Below are 15,781 nucleotides of genomic sequence, written 5' to 3'. Positions count from 1 at the left end.
GGTGAGAAACAAAGTTGTGATTTTTTTTAGGCTGTTTCAAGAATCAGCGTGTTTTTTTTTGTTGTTGTTGTTGTTTTTTTTTTTTTACCAATTAAACGATCAAGAGTCAGCGTGTTTTTTCTAACAAAACAAACGATCAAGGGTCATCCTGTTTTTTTTTAACCAATCAAACGATGAAGAATCAGCGTGTTTTTTTTAAGCCAATCAAACCAACCAAACGATCAATAATCAACACCAACACAAACATGTTGTTACGTTTGAGTGTGATTGTATGTAGCGTGACCCAGGATGCAAGGACATGGTGGGAGGTTGCATCAATGAATGAATTTTTAAATATTCCAAATATTTCAACTTTTTTCTTCATGTTCATAATTTTTCTTTTTGTAATATTACAACTTTTTCTCCAACCAAATTTTCCAAAAATTGCAACTTTATTTTGTTTTGTTTGTTTGTCATAATATTACAACTTTTAAAAAATATATACATTTTTTATTTAATATTTTATCTTTATGACATTATTTTTCCTCATAATATTACGAGTTTATTGTCATAACATTGGGAATTTTTTCATGTTAGAACAGGACTTTTTTTCTTGTAATATTTGGACTTTATTGTTATAAAATTACAGCTGTTTTTTTCCATTTCTGTTGCTGTCTTTTTTTGTCTTTTCCCACTTTTTCAACTTTCTTCTTGTAAATTTTCTTCTCAAAATTTTGATTATATTTCCATAATATTTTCACTTTATTCTTGTAACATTATAACTTTTTTCACAACCTAATTTTAAGTTTATTTGTTGTCTTCTCACAATATATGACTTATTTTTTTAAAAAATTCTTTAATATTTCGAATATTTCATTAAAATGATGTTATTTTTCCTCATAATATTACAACTTTTCTTGTTATATTACAACTTTTTTCTGTTAATATTCTGAATATATTCTTATAAGATTACTACAGATTTTTCCGTTTTTGCTGTTGTTTAATATTTTACTTTTCTTGCTAAATTCTATTTTTAGAATGTGCCCGTGAGCCAATAAAAAAACATCTCCACCCTTACCAAAGTCCAAAAAAATAATAATACAAAATCACACGCAGCCAGGTGCGCTCCCCAGCTCCCTCGAACCACAGTAAAGGTGAAGCAGTCCTAAAAGTCCAAACTCATCATGTGGAACATGACTTCCATCCTTTATGTTTATTTTTGCATGCGACCGTCACGGGAAAAAGTTTGGACATACGTACATTACAAACACTAACAGTTCCATCTGAGCTCATGCTTGCAATGATCGGTTGCGAAAATGATGCAGCAATGTTAGCATGATGGCTAAAGCAGCTAGCAGTGTCGTCTAATTGTTGTTTTTCTCTTGTGTCTTATCACGAATGCACTCAGTAAGTCTAAGCATGCCAACCAGGTCTGAACACGACCACGCAGCGCCACGAGATGGCACATGCCCGCAGTTCTTGGCATATTGAAGCGCGGCATATCATATGATTACCATGTAGTAGTATCATATGATGTACCTTGTAGTAGTATCATATGGTGGACCATGTAGTTGTACCATGTAGTAGTATCGTATGATGCACTATGTAGTTGTACCATGTAGTGGTATCATATGATGTAACATGTAGTAGTATTGTATGATGTACCATGCATGCAGTTGTACCATGTAGTGGTATCATATGATGTAACATGTAGTAGTATGTGTTAAGGGACAGGCGCATTAAGGTGTATTAAAGTGTATTAAGGTAAGTTGAGGTGTGTTGGACTCCTAAGAAGACATGCAGCAGACATGTTATATTTAAAAATGTTGTAAAAAGTCCAAAGCAAGAAAAACAAAGATTTTAAGAGACAATAAGGAGAGAAGATGGAACACATGTGTTGTTATTTCCTCCAGCTGGCATCCACACGTTGGGGTTGCGTGTCATCATTCCTTACCAGCTGTTTGGAAAACCTGACATCAGCACAACAACCAGGGTGCCGCCCCCTGCTGGGCGGCCCAGGAACGCCGCCCCTCGCTAAGCTGGAACAAAAATATGAAGAAATTGTATTTTCCGTTTTCGGGAAGCTGAGGGACAATAAATGTTTCTTCATGGACACACCGGCTTATGCTAGCTAGCTAGCTGCGCTGCTTGTCCGCATGCAATGTTTTCCTCGTTAACTTTACTGCGTAATTTGATGTGGCGTCTCACTGTTGTCATGATAACAGCTTTAACAAACAGACGCTACGTGCACAGGTGGAATGTGCATTGTTTTTTTTACGACACAGGTGGCATCCTAATGGAAGCCAGCAGTGGAGGAATGTGTCTTCTAATGAGGTGAAACGGGTCATGCTGGTGCAGGAAGGACCATAGGAGCAATGGACAGGTCTCTCTAATGCACATACAGTATGTACTAGTTGCACTGCTTCACTTCTTTTTACACAAACCTTTATGGTGGCCACAGTTTGACCCTGGAACAGATCAGTTCCATGTACTTTATTACCTGTGTGAGAAACTGTGTCATGTTGCACTTTAGACTTTTCATCCTGTTTGACTTTCGATGGAGTTAATTATTCACTTCCATGTTTGTACTTGTGTTTGTATCGCCCCCATCCTTCCATCTGCAGGTTGCTCAAATAACACTAGTCAAAGATGCCATATGAGAGGAGCACTCTGCTGTACTGTTTTTAAGAAACTACTGCAAAAACACAAGTCAAAGATCCTCTATATAACAGGAGTACTCTGCTGTTTTTATAATCTACTGCAAAAACGCGAGTCAAAGATCCTAGCTATGACAGGAGCACTCTGCTGTTTTTATGAATCTACTGCAAGAACATGAGTCAAAGATTGCCTATAATGACAGGAACACTGCCGTTTTTAAGAAACTATAGCAAAAACATGACTCAAAGATCCTCTATATAACATTCTACTATTGTGAGGAATCTGTGTTGTGAGGAATCTGTGTGAAAATTGTTAGTTGACGTGATCCTCTTATTTTGGAGATAAATGCGTTTCCTGCGAGTTTTGGCACAGTGTTGCCTGTGTCGTGTCTTGCAGGTTGAAAGTGCTGATGGCGCTTCCTGCTCATGTGACCAGATGGTGCTCAGCCACGTCCTCTTGTGTCCCGTGTGAGACAGGAAGTGGAGAACCATGGACCATGACCTCAGCGCAGGAAGTGGAGTCGAGGGTGTGTTAGCGTGTTGTGAGTGTGAAGCTAACACGAGACACCTGGTAAGGTTTGTATTTTTTATTGTGTACATGTCCAGCATGGCTTGTTAACACACTCAACTACTACAACACAAACGTATAAAAGCTTCTAATCACAACAACAACCTCATTGGAATGTCAACAACACAAAATCACCCCAAAATCCAAAAAGACATGAAGCATCAAAGACTAACGAGATGCTGACGGCCGCTGACGACCTCCTGAGCGTTACGTGGCGTCCTGTCTCAAGTGGTGGACAAAAAAGGACGAGTGGTTTGTAGACCGTGGGAAGGAGCGTTCGCAGGGTGTCCACGTGTCTCCATTTCTTTGCTAGTGGTCGTAAAGCAAGATGGCGGACACCGGTGACCTTTGAACCGGCATCATTGATGGTTTCAACAGGAAGTGGCTTTTCATGTGAAAGGATGTTTGGGCGAGGTGGGAGGAAGGACGCAATCTCGGACTGAAGTCCTCGGTTGTCCCCGAATCTTCATTTGAACAAGACATGCCTGGAGGAGTTTGCTGTGGAAGAACTTGACTTCGATGAGGTCACAGGAAATGAAGGACAAACTCTGTTTCTTGTTGGAATAGTCGAGAGAGCGCATGATATGCTGAACCAGCCCGTCAAAGAGGACGCGGGGGGGCCTGTCACCTGCCTTTGCTGAGCCACTTCTGTGGCGTCGACTGATCATGTCTGGACGTGCAGGAAAGGAGAGATAATGATGACGGTGTTTGGGGCTGGGGGGTTGCTCTTAGCACTGATTAGCTGCCACCACCACCCCTCCCCCACCTTTGAGGTGAAAGACGGACAGATGACACCGTTTACTGGCAACCGCCATCGAGCGGCAGCGGGTCAATCGCCGTCCTTCCGTTCTGTTAAAAGTGTCCCTCCCTCACCCCCCGCCTCCTGAGTCAGGCTAGGGAAGCTGGGTGGGGGGCTGGGGAGCGTCCGTCAGTGTTCATTTTCAGGCTTTAAAGTCAGTAAACACAACAACGCAAAACTGAAAGCTCAGGTTTCCTCTCAGCTGCTGCCGGGCCACCAGGAGGAGAATTTGGGTCAAATGGACCGCTGCCAGTGCACCCCCCCACCCCCCTTTCCCTCACTATATCCTGACTATATCACTGGCTTTGTACTCCCCTTCCCCCTCCTTGCTTGTCTGGAAAGGCAGGAAATGTGTTCTCTCGCTAACACGAGCTGGATGAATAGTCAAGACAGTGCATGATATGCACGCATGACGTCCAGCCCCATCTCCGTTGCTTGCTACAATGATTTATACGTCTAGTCATTGCTTTTCTACATCAGATTTAGCACAAACATGCTAGCTAGCACCAGTCTTTTGTAGTACCACGTAGTTCCTGGCAGGGCGGTGAAGCGTCATCAAGGTCTGCTGCGCGATGGCGTAGTCAACTCGCGCTAGTTTGGAACAACTTGTTCGAGATGTCTAACGAGGAGTTTGTTGAAGTCGATACACTGGAAGCGGACAAAAGAACAGAAAAAAGTACAACACGAACGAGTGCGTTTTGTGTTTTCTTTGGCTTTTTGTGTGTGGCGTCACCACAGAAGGGTGGCAAAGAGATGAAGAGGAAATATGTGATAACCATAGGGTAGGTTAGGGTTAGGGTAGGGGTAAGGATGTGGTTGGGGTAGGGGTAAGGTAGGGTAGGGGTAGGTTCGTTTTAGGTTTAGATTTCAGATTGGAGTTGGGATTGGGTTAGGGTTGGGGTAAGGATGGGGTTGGGATTGGGTTACGTGTAAGGTTGGGGTTTAGGGTTCAGAGTAGGGTAGGGGTAAGGATGGAGTTGGGATTGGAGTTAGGGGTATGATTGGGGTTAGGGTTGTTGTTTTTTACACTCGTATGAAGTGAAGAAGGCAGGAAAATGTTGCTCCTGTGAGAAAATTCTAAATCCAGAACCAGTCACCTTTGAATGGATTCTTTTTAAACGTACGTCCGTGCTTCTCGGGCCACAAGGATAGAAAGATGTCAAAGTTATTTGAAAATGGTTTGGGGAAGAAGAAAGTGCAGATTTTCTTCCTGCCAGATGAAAGCGTGTTTGGGGTTCTGTCGGTTCAAGGTTTCGGGTCAGTAGGGGCCAGCGGTGTGTGCCCACACCTGCTGTTTTTTTAATGAAGTGGATTAGCTGGTGTTAGCCCACCCTGCTGCTCGCCGCTACGCCGTCTTTACAATAAAGTCCTTTAGAGGCTGCACGCTACATTAATGTTGCATTTGGTACTTCCTGTTTGAAGCCCTCAAGACGGCGGTAGGAGACCCCTGCAGACGCACTAAGTGCGTTTTCACGTGCGTCTGAGAAGATTAGACACATAAAGTTGAAAAGACGCTCCTTTTAAAGTCTGTTTACAACGTTTTTAACAGCTGCCAAAGAAGGCAAAGAGAGGACGAGCTGATGGTTGATCATGTGACCGAGTGTACCGCCGAGAGGAGGTGCTGTTTCCAGACCAGGAAAAGGCTCCGCTGAGATGAGGGGAGGGAGGAGAATTGACTTCCTGGTTTGAAAATCAACAAAGTGGAGAAAAAGGATGTGCAAACTTCTCTGCTATAAATAGACTACAGTGGATGCACCCTGGGGGGTGAGAGTACAGTACAGGAACCAAAAGGATCTTAAGAGCGACTAGAGCGGACGGGATGGAGGGGAAGTTGATCCAAGTTCAGTGAGCGGGTCAGACCCAGTCCTGCAGCGAGCGCTTGCAGTGCACCAGCAGCCGCGGCGCCCCCTTGCTCTGCAGGGTGTTGATGATGGCGTAGATCAGGCCCAGGATGCACAGCACCAGGACCAGCGGGATGGTCACCATCAGAATATTCATGGTCCTCTCCTGGCTGTCATCCACCTTCAGCACCACGTCCACCTCGTTGGTGTCCTCCTCCCGATTTTCGCGCTCGTCTTCGTCCACATCCGAGCCTCTGTCACCATCATCCTTGTCGCCGCCGTCAGGGTCCGTTGCGACTTTGTCGTCGTCGTCGCGCCCGGCATCCGGGTTGAAAGGCGGCTGGTTGACGTCCGGGTATTTGTCACCGGAGTCGGTGTCCGTGTCTTTGTCAGGGTCCAGGTCCACGCTGCAGCCCATGAAGTCCCGCAGGATGGACTTGGGGTAGCCCGGCTCGCTCTTCATGCGGTGGTTGTCAAACTTCCAGTACTTGGACCCCTTGTAGAAGTACGTGTAGGCTGAAGGACACAAGACATGTATAGGTCACTGATTAGCTTAGCTTAGCATAATATTCCACACAATCGTGTGGTAGCATTGTGTCGACTCAGCAGTCACACCCTCATTCTTTGTTTCAGGCTGCAAACCCCCTCACCCCCCACCCCCACCCCCGCAGCCCACCTTTCACATTTATCACATTTACACTCTGGGAGCACTCTGCTCATCTCCGCTCACCTCCATCATCACTGAGGAAGGCCCCCTTGGGAGCCGGGGGCACGGACGACCCCCACACGCTGATAGGTTTCGGGTAGCCTGGGTCGGCAGAGCGCGACTGCTCGTTGAAGCGCCAGTACCTGCACACCGGCAAACAGGAAGCCACATCAGTGCTTCCAATCGATCGTGTACTTCCATTAACTAATACTGCATAGAAATACATGACATAGAACGTACTCCTGCTATTTCACTCATTAAAATTGGTCCGTGAGCCCTTTGTGAGTCTAACTACCCAACTAAAACTAAAACTACGTTTAAAGCACAAACATTTTGACAATTTCCAGATCTTGAAAGCACCACATCAATCAATTATTCATAATAATTCATAATTTTAAGCACTCACATGAAGCTTGTAGATCTTTTTTGGTTTGTATTTTGTTTCAAATAAAAACAAAGCAGGAGTGTCCAAAGTACAGCCTGTGGCTTGTTTTTTTTTTGGCTTGTGGCACAATGTAGAAATAAAATTACCACCCCCCCCCAAAAAAAATACAACAAAAATGGGAAAAATAGAGCAAAAACACAGAATGTGAAGACAAAAAGCTGAAATGCTGATAATAATACCTGATAACAACACAAAGCTTTGTTGTGACATTTTTCCAAAAAACTTACAAAGAAAATATTCGTACAAGCAAAATGAAAAAATTACAAAAAATTAAACACAGTTTTACAAAAGCTGCATTTTTTTAACCAAAAAAAAAAATTAAAATTTTGATCATATTAAAAAAACACGTAAAACTATCAAAGCGGCCCCCTGCATCTTTTAATTTGATTTTTCGGTATGTGGCCCCTAAGTGGAAAAAATTGGGTTGCTTGCCGACACAGACTCAAATCTGGAACCCATTTACACCCATTTTTTGATGTACACACGCGCGAGAGTCTTATGAGTCTTATTTACTGTATGTCTTATTTTCTCTTATTATGGCTACTATATTGGGCAATAAGATTGATAATAAAAACTGCATGTGTTTACCTGTCTCCTTGAAAGAAGTAGGTGTAGCCGGACGGCTCCCACCAGATGGCGGCGTCTATGCGGTCGTAGGGAATGTCGTGGCCGTAATCAACCAGCTCCAACGGGTAGCCTTGTTCCAGGTTGGCCTCCCGGAAGAGCCAGAATCTGTGAGCTGGAGGACAGGAGAGGAAGAGAACGGAATGGTTGAAGAAACAACACACAAAGCAATGCTGCCATGCACAATATCAACGACTCGACGTGTCCGAAAGCAAGAATCGCTAAAAAGTTTGGCATGTAATTAGTGCGTCTTACAGTATGTCCGTCTTTTATTGTTTCTCAAACTCCAACATTCCTGCTGGCACAATTAACCCCCCGTACCCCTCCTCCTCTGGTCCTCCTTTCTAGTAAAAAGTCTCCACTCAGCATCTGGAGAGGACAAAGAGTTGACGTCATGCTTCTCCATGGAAGATCCCATGACTCTACTCCAAGACTTTCTATAGGTGGGATTTCTTTCCTTCTACAAAAAGCCAAGAGAGTGCAAACCTTAAAAGGCTCCTATCCTGCTCATTTCAAGGCTTTTTAAACTTTCTTTTAATAAAATACTCCATAAAGCTGTGTAAACATCAAGCTAATTCATCCCAAACAGACCGCACGTCTTCAAGCGTGTTATGGACACTAGTGCAAAATTTGACATTTTCACGGGCGTCTCTATTGTGTTTTTTTCGCCACTTGCGGGTGGTCTAAGAACGCAACCTCCTCGAACAGTCCACATGGCACAGTTGCAGCAATCCATGTCCTTAGTCTGATTGTCTTCAGCAAAATGTTTGTCGAACAACAATTATTTTTTTAGAGAGTTCTTTGCCATGACGTGCCATTTTGAACTTCCAGTGGCCAGTATGAGAAAGTGTGAGAGCGATAACACCAAAATGAACACACCTGCTGCCCATCCATACCTGAGACCTTGTAACAGTAATGAGTCATATCACCCCGAGGAGAAAAAAACGGTGGAAAAAATGTGTAGATTTCATGAGGGGTGTCATTTTGGTGATCTTAGGGCCCTGTCACACCTTGACGATTCAGAGGGCGCATGCCTGACGTGATCATTTTGATGGCATACGTTGAACTGCCGACGTTTTTTTTGCAATTTTGGGCGTATACATAGCGTATTCATAACGAGTTTGACGTATGCATGACGTATTAGTAACTTATATAGAACGTTTCTCTAACTTATAGACAATTTATAGTATGAAAAATTTGGCCAATACGCTGGCGTACGTTGTAGTACGTCTAAGTCATACAAAAATTTTGTGCACACATAAAACTTTTCGACGCATGTCAACGTATGATTCATACGTCCCGCATACGCGGGCAATAAGTTATGCGATCGTTGACGCCCGTTCACACACGTTATTTGTAAGTTACACACAAGTCGTAATACGTCAACATACTGAGACAAAACTGTCTTCTTAGCGAGCGTTGGCTGAGAGGAGATGAAGGCTGTCGTGTTTGCATTTGCAGACAAGTTTGCAGCTTGACCAGTAGAGGACACTGTGACACTGGGAATGGAACCAACTTTTTTTTTTCAATCAACTTTATTAATGCCTTACAAATTACACTAACAGTGCATCAAACCTAACGCTAACTTGGACAGTAACATGCTGTATCTCTCCATGCTTTTTGAATGTAAATACTCCTATGCACTTTATATTGACGTGATCAATAATGCTTGATTAAAACGTGCATTGTTTCTCTCAGACAAAGAGCAAAAAATAAAATAAAATAAATGTTAGTTCCATTCCCAGTGTCGCAGTGTCCTCTACTGGTCAAGCTGCAAACTTATCTGCAAATGCAAACACGACAGCCTCCATCTCCTCTCAGGCAACGCTTGCCAAGAAGATACAGTCAACTTATTGCCCGCGGATGCGGGACGTATGAATCATACGTTGACATACGTCGAAAAGTTTGGTTCATGCACCAAATTTTTAGACGACTTGGACGTACTAAGACAAATGCCAGCGGGCTTCCGCGTGCTGTTAACATATACAAAACTTACCCATAACTTATTCGACATACGCCAGCGCATTGGCCAAATTTTTCATACGTTGGTATAAGCTTGCTAAATCGTCAAGGTGTGACAGGGCCTTTACAAAAGAATAGCCTCCAGGCCTGGATAAGTTTAGCAAATACGTCATCAGTTCTCCTAAAAAAACATGCAAAAGCAACACTGGGCATCCATTAGGCCACATAGAGTACAAGTATATCCACTGTAAGCATGCCATATCACAACCTGGTGCAATGAGATAGAAAAGATGAATGGGATTTTGCTTGTAAAATTGAAATTTCAACCACATGTGACAAAGTATTGCCCATGAAACACTGGAATCTGTTCAAGCCAGTAAAACCATTAAGCTGCATAAAAAAATGCTTCTGATGGAGGTTAATGAAGGAAAAAAGACGCACTAGTAAGGTATGGGGACAGTGGAAACTGACGTGTCCTAAAATAACTTTGATGAAGGTGGGATCGTCTTATTTTAACATCGTTTTCCTTCTTTCACTCTTTCTCAAGGTCTGCCAGCTCCTTCCTTCCTTCCTTCCTTTCCCTCTCCATCCTTAGCGCTGGCGTGCGTCCGAGTGTCACACTGGGAGGCTTGCCGATGACATCACCCTCCTCCTTTCCCCCTCATCATCAAACCTGGCGTCCAGCATCAAAGCCTTAGATTGTCCGTCCTCGCTCCACTTGTAAAAAGACAAGCTGCTCTCGGGGACTGACAATATAAATAATGAGCTGCGCTAAAGGAGATTTATGCGTGGTACTGTATGTAGAATACATTATGTAGCATGCTTGGGGAGGTGTGGTCATCAAGTTCTTAACATCATGAAAAAGCTTAACAATCTGTTTCACATTTGGAAGATGATGGCATGAGATGACGACGCTGGACTAATATCAGGTACAGTAATCCCTCGAATTTTGCGGCTGCACTCTATCACAATTTTTGGGGGAAACAATGCCTATTTAAGCAAATGGTTCATATTTTTGGCCTAAATAAGCATTTTCAAGCATACAAATGGCTAAATGAAGTAAAATACAAATATTAGGCATTCAGAAGACGCATTCAAAGACTCTGTGATGACATGTAGTATTCTACACTTGTCATTAGGTGTCAGTAATGATACTGTAATGTTCGGCGAGACATGCAAGCATTAGACTTGGTCGCCGGAACAACAGGCTTTTATTGCAGCAGGCACAATAATCCCTAACACGGACTACTGTTACGGTTGTAACCCACACCAAGCTAAAACTCAACTCTTATTTATGTCTTATGTCTTATTTTCTCTTATTATGTCTACTATATTGGGTAATAGGAGTGCAAAGATAACTACCGTAAATCACGGTGTATAAACCGCACCTTTTTTCCACCGGTAAGAAGCAAAAAATCGGTTTATACACGATGACAGGTCTGTGACCAGACTCGGACTGAAAAATAATATCAGACAACGCTTTAGCGGAAGATCACTCGTACTACAAGCCCGATCACACCGCCTGAACTTTGTTGTAGCGTTCCTGGAGCGGTGAAAAAAATTCATCACCGCTCGTAACCGTTCACCACCGTTTAACAGAAGTTGGCCCCCGTTAAGGCAACGCCGTATCCGCTCGGCCACCGCTGATGGTCCCTCCTACCGCTCCAAAAGTTTTGAGCTGCACAAAATATTGCAAGCAGTGAGGAGCGGCCAATTTTCCGCCACGGCAAAGTTCATTACCGCTCCAACAATGCCCAGTCAAAGTTTGGCGCCGCTAGACGCAAGTTCGTGGACGCTTGGGTCCGCTAGGCCAGAATTTGGCTATAAGTACGGGGAGAAATTGACCAGAAGCCCATTTGGGAATAGCCGTCTGTGGGTCAGACAGTTGCTTTGACTTTAGCGCCCTCTGCTGTACAATTGCTGAAAATGCTTGTGTATGCAATTTCTTTCTAACTTATCTGACTGCTGCTGTCTGTATTTTCACACAGTGAAACGATCTCCATATACACTGAAGCTAACCTAAGCTTTGATTTAAACATTGCAGATGATGTAAAATACAATACAACGTTGGAGTTTATTTAAAAATTATCTGATGAGGAAGACTTCTTTGGCTTCTAGAGAAAAAGAGAAGCAGTGAAAGATAAGATATCAAAACATCTCTGATTGCAAATTTCTCTATTTTTATTTATTTATTTATTATTATTATTATTACTATTATTATTATTATTATTATTATTATTATTATTATTATTAATCTGTGCTTAGCCATAATATTAAAGATCTAGATGCCGAAGTTGGGCATGAGTGTTACGTTTGAGTGTTACTTTGGTGTGTATAATATGTGTGTGTATGATTGGCAGGTTGTGTCGGAAATAAACTTTTTTTACATGAAATCCTACTTTATGGAAATGCCCATACGTGAATTCATGAACACATTATAAAGTGACTGTCTGTGAACGTAGCGTTCTTACACCTCTGTAGAGTAGATAACCGTATGGATCGCTAATATGCTTCTTCACACTCCTCTAATCTCCACCAGAGAATAAGAAGGCGTAGCAGGAGGGATCGTGTTGCTGACTTTCGGACTTTGACGCGATTGTGGGAAGCCTGAGTCACATGGAAGCAAACTTCGGCTTCTTTAACGAAGCACTCTTCATTTGCAGTTATCAGCTTCCCAAATATAAATTTATACTACACAGAGAAACAGGAAGTCGCTAACCCAAACCACTCATGCAACAATAAAAACAGGATGTTACCATATATGGAACACACAATGCGTCTTTTTGACCTTACGATGGATTCGATTTTATACTGCGCTTTTCAAGGTGCCCAAAACGCTTCACAGTGAAGTGAACCTATTATTCATTCACACAATGGTGGTGGTAAACTATATCTGTGTTTACAGCTGCCCTGCGGTAGACTGATGGAAACATAAAGGGGGTGAAGTGTGTTGCCCAGGGACACAACAACCTTCAGGTTTCTGGGCGACCTGAGCCATCTCCTCCAGTATTGTTTTCAGGCTTTCATAAAATGATAAGGCCCCTGCACCTTGGGTTTGACACCCCTGACTTAAAGCACCGTGCAACGTACCTTTGAAGAAGACAAATCTGCCGTCGTGCCTCTCGTATGCGGCGTCAATGTCTCCTGGCAGACCTCTCCAGAAGTGGCCGATGGGCATGGGGTAGTTGTCCAGAACCCTGTTTCTACGCACTCTCCAGAACCAGCGGCCCTGTTGGGGACGAGACGGCCTGTTTAGCTGTTTACACTTTTAAGAGCAGAATAAAGAGAATTCCACCATGTCAAACATGGCCTTAAAAGGTTCTCATCAGACAGCAAGCATGCGAACAATTTGTCCCAGGGAGGTGGGGGTTCACAGCTGTAAGTTGAAGTGTTGATTATGTAGCAGAAGCAGTGAGTAATGGATGCTAATAAAAGGTATGGATGTATTCACAGCAGCCAGCAGACTGATTTACAAGCGGCGACTGTCCGGGATAAAGTACCGCTAAGATGCTCAGAGCGGCTTCGTCTTGGCAAGCGCGCTCACATTCGTCCTTGGCCGAGCGTCAGACGAAGGCCCAACAAGACGGAGTGCTCGCTCCCTGATTTGTGCGGGCGCCTGTCGAGATTAGGGCTGAATCAACCGTCGCGAGACGGGCAGATCGTTGAGGCTACACACGAAAATCGGCTCGGTGTCTTAATGTACGACCCTCTGCTGGGAACAAACGGCTGACTCGGGTAAAATAAACGAGGGCGCTTCTGTGCTTCCAGTCTTTTCCTTGTTAAAGGAAAGCAACAATAACGACTCCTTCACTACACTCTCGAAACATCTAATCAGTCTAATTCATACCCACTGCCAATTACGCAATAAGTAAATATAGCCAACATGGCAACAACGTATTGCAACATGCTAACAGCTAATTCCAACAGCTAAGAGCTCATTCCAACAAGCTAACAACTTATTCCAACACGCTAACAGCTAATTTCGAAATGCTAACATTCCAACATGCTAACAGTTAATTCTAACAAGCTAACAACTCATTTCAGCATGATAACAACTCATTTCAACATGGTAACAGCTAACTGCAACATGTTAACAAATAATTCCAACATGCTAACTAACACGTCATTAACGCTGCTTTTTTCTGTTTTAAATGATCACATATAAAAGTATTAGTCATTTTCTTATCATTGCAAGAATTTAGACCGGTATATAGAAATGATCGGCCAACTCTAATGCTAACACACTAATGCTAACTGCAAATTCCAACATGCTAACAACTCATTCCAGCATGATAACTGCTAATTTCAACATGCTCACACCTAACTCCAACATGCTAACAGCTAATTCCACAATAAGTAAATATTATTAGACGCTGATACCAAAAAACAACATTTGCTGTCAATGAAGCACATGGGGCAGAAGCCATTTCTCTGCAAGTGATTAAGTGACAGTAACAAGGGAGACTTTGTCCTCTAAGTGTATTTAAGAGCTAAATCAAAGCTTAGAGCGCCAACATGAGACACCAGACGCATGGCCAGTGTCTCACACACACTTCCAGTAAGGATAGGAGACAATGGCAGAGGGACAGGACACTCTGCAGAGCACAGCTGGTCGTTAGATCGAGACATGCTTGACTTATCGGTGTTAGGGAACTGAAAGCAGACCATACAGGAGGCTCCCGACCTGAAAAGCAATCAAAATATTTGGGAAAAACGTGTAAATTAGGGGTGCACTCATTACAATTTTATGGCCGATCACCGATCTTTAAAAAGCCTCATGTCCTGACTCCAATTTTGTCTGATAACTGACAGCATAGACCTTCAATATTCCAATCTTATTTTGTTCCAAAACATTGAATAATACATGCAGCCTAAAACAATGCAAACTTCAGTCTGGCAGAGCAAAAGGGGACAGTGGCTGACGTTCAGACCTTTGTGGCGGTAGATAAGATCGGTGGATAAGTTTCATACTGTATGTAAGGATCGGCCGCTTGCCCATCCCCCTAAATAAGGGACCAGTCAAAAGTTTGACCGCCCTTCCACATGCTATTGAACAATAAAGTGTCTCCAAACCTTTGACCGGTAGTGTAAATGCAAATGTAGATGTAACTGAACATACAGTAAATGCACCTGGCTGAGATGTACAAAGACAAGTTGGCCATAATGAAAAGCAGCTGACAGAACTTGCACTTAGAAAGACGGCAATGAAAGTCGTATCTGACAGGCAAACATTTGGCTCAAAGTAAACTGTTTCTGCAAATTTGTGTGGATCCAGAGGCTCTTTAAGGCCAACACCTGACCACACCTCACTGTTTTATTAGTGTTCCGTCTCATAAAACACAGCCGCCCTGTGGTTTTACAATCTTCCACGACATGATAGAAAACAGGCCCACTGTGGCGTGCGCGTGCCATTTGGCTGAGAGTGACTCTCCAGCTGACAACTCATTCTAACATGCTAACAACTCATTCCAACATGCTAACAGCTATTTTCAACATGTTGACAACTCATTTCAAGATGCTCACAGCTAATTTCAACATGTTGACAACTCATTTCAAGATGCTCACAGCTAATCCCAATTGGTTTACAAGTCATTGCAACATGGTACCAGCTAATTTCAACATGCTAAGACCTCTTTACAACAAGCCAACTACGTATTCTAAGATGCTAACAGCTAATTTCAATATGCTAACAACTAATTTCAAGATGTTAACAGCTAATTTCAACAGCCTAAAAGCTCATACCAACATGCAAACAACTCATTCCAACACACTAACGACTCATTCCGACATGCTAACAGCTAATTCCTACATGCTAACAACTAATTCTAACATGCTAAAATATTATTCCAACATGGTAACAGCTTATTCCAACATGCTAACAGCTAATTGCAAAATGCTAACAACTCATTCCAGCATGTTAACAGCTAATTTCAACAAGATAACAACTTATTTCAACATGTTAACACCTAATTTCAACATGCTAACAACTCATTCCAACGTGCTAACTGCTAATTCCAACATGCTAAAAACTTGTTGCAACATGCTAACTCCACAACTAATTCCATACATATAGATCCTGACACTTATTAGCAAAACCACCTCAAGCAGATTGACACACAGGCGCCGCTGGTGTAATGGTATCATACAAGATTCCCATTCTTGTGACCCGGGTTCGATTCCCGGGCGGTGCAGCACCTATT

At 42.9% G+C, this 15,781-nt stretch overlaps 1 protein-coding gene and 1 non-coding gene across 2 annotated transcripts in view; one reads left to right on the top strand and one right to left on the bottom strand.

The window, feature by feature from the left end:
* Positions 1–3,208: 3,208 nt before the first annotated feature.
* The window catches only part of mmp15b (matrix metallopeptidase 15b), a 29,319-nt gene continuing 16,746 nt past the window's right edge, over positions 3,209–15,781 (bottom strand). Inside the window, exons 7-10 of the mRNA XM_054771002.1 lie at positions 12,672–12,810; positions 7,584–7,734; positions 6,575–6,693; positions 3,209–6,360 (exon numbers count right to left, since the gene is read on the bottom strand). Coding sequence (XP_054626977.1) covers positions 5,858–6,360; positions 6,575–6,693; positions 7,584–7,734; positions 12,672–12,810 — 912 coding nt within the window. The 3' untranslated portion in view covers positions 3,209–5,857. The remainder of the gene's footprint in view (positions 6,361–6,574; positions 6,694–7,583; positions 7,735–12,671; positions 12,811–15,781) is intronic.
* On the top strand, positions 15,702–15,772 carry trnag-ccc (transfer RNA glycine (anticodon CCC)). Its single transcript has one exon. It is a non-coding gene; the product is annotated as a tRNA-Gly (tRNA).

This window comes from Dunckerocampus dactyliophorus, chromosome 3, assembly GCF_027744805.1.
Source record: "Dunckerocampus dactyliophorus isolate RoL2022-P2 chromosome 3, RoL_Ddac_1.1, whole genome shotgun sequence".
Taxonomy (NCBI): Eukaryota; Metazoa; Chordata; class Actinopteri; order Syngnathiformes; family Syngnathidae; genus Dunckerocampus; species Dunckerocampus dactyliophorus.
Note: the sequence above shows the minus strand (reverse complement) of the source record. Positions and strands in the feature narration are given on the sequence as shown.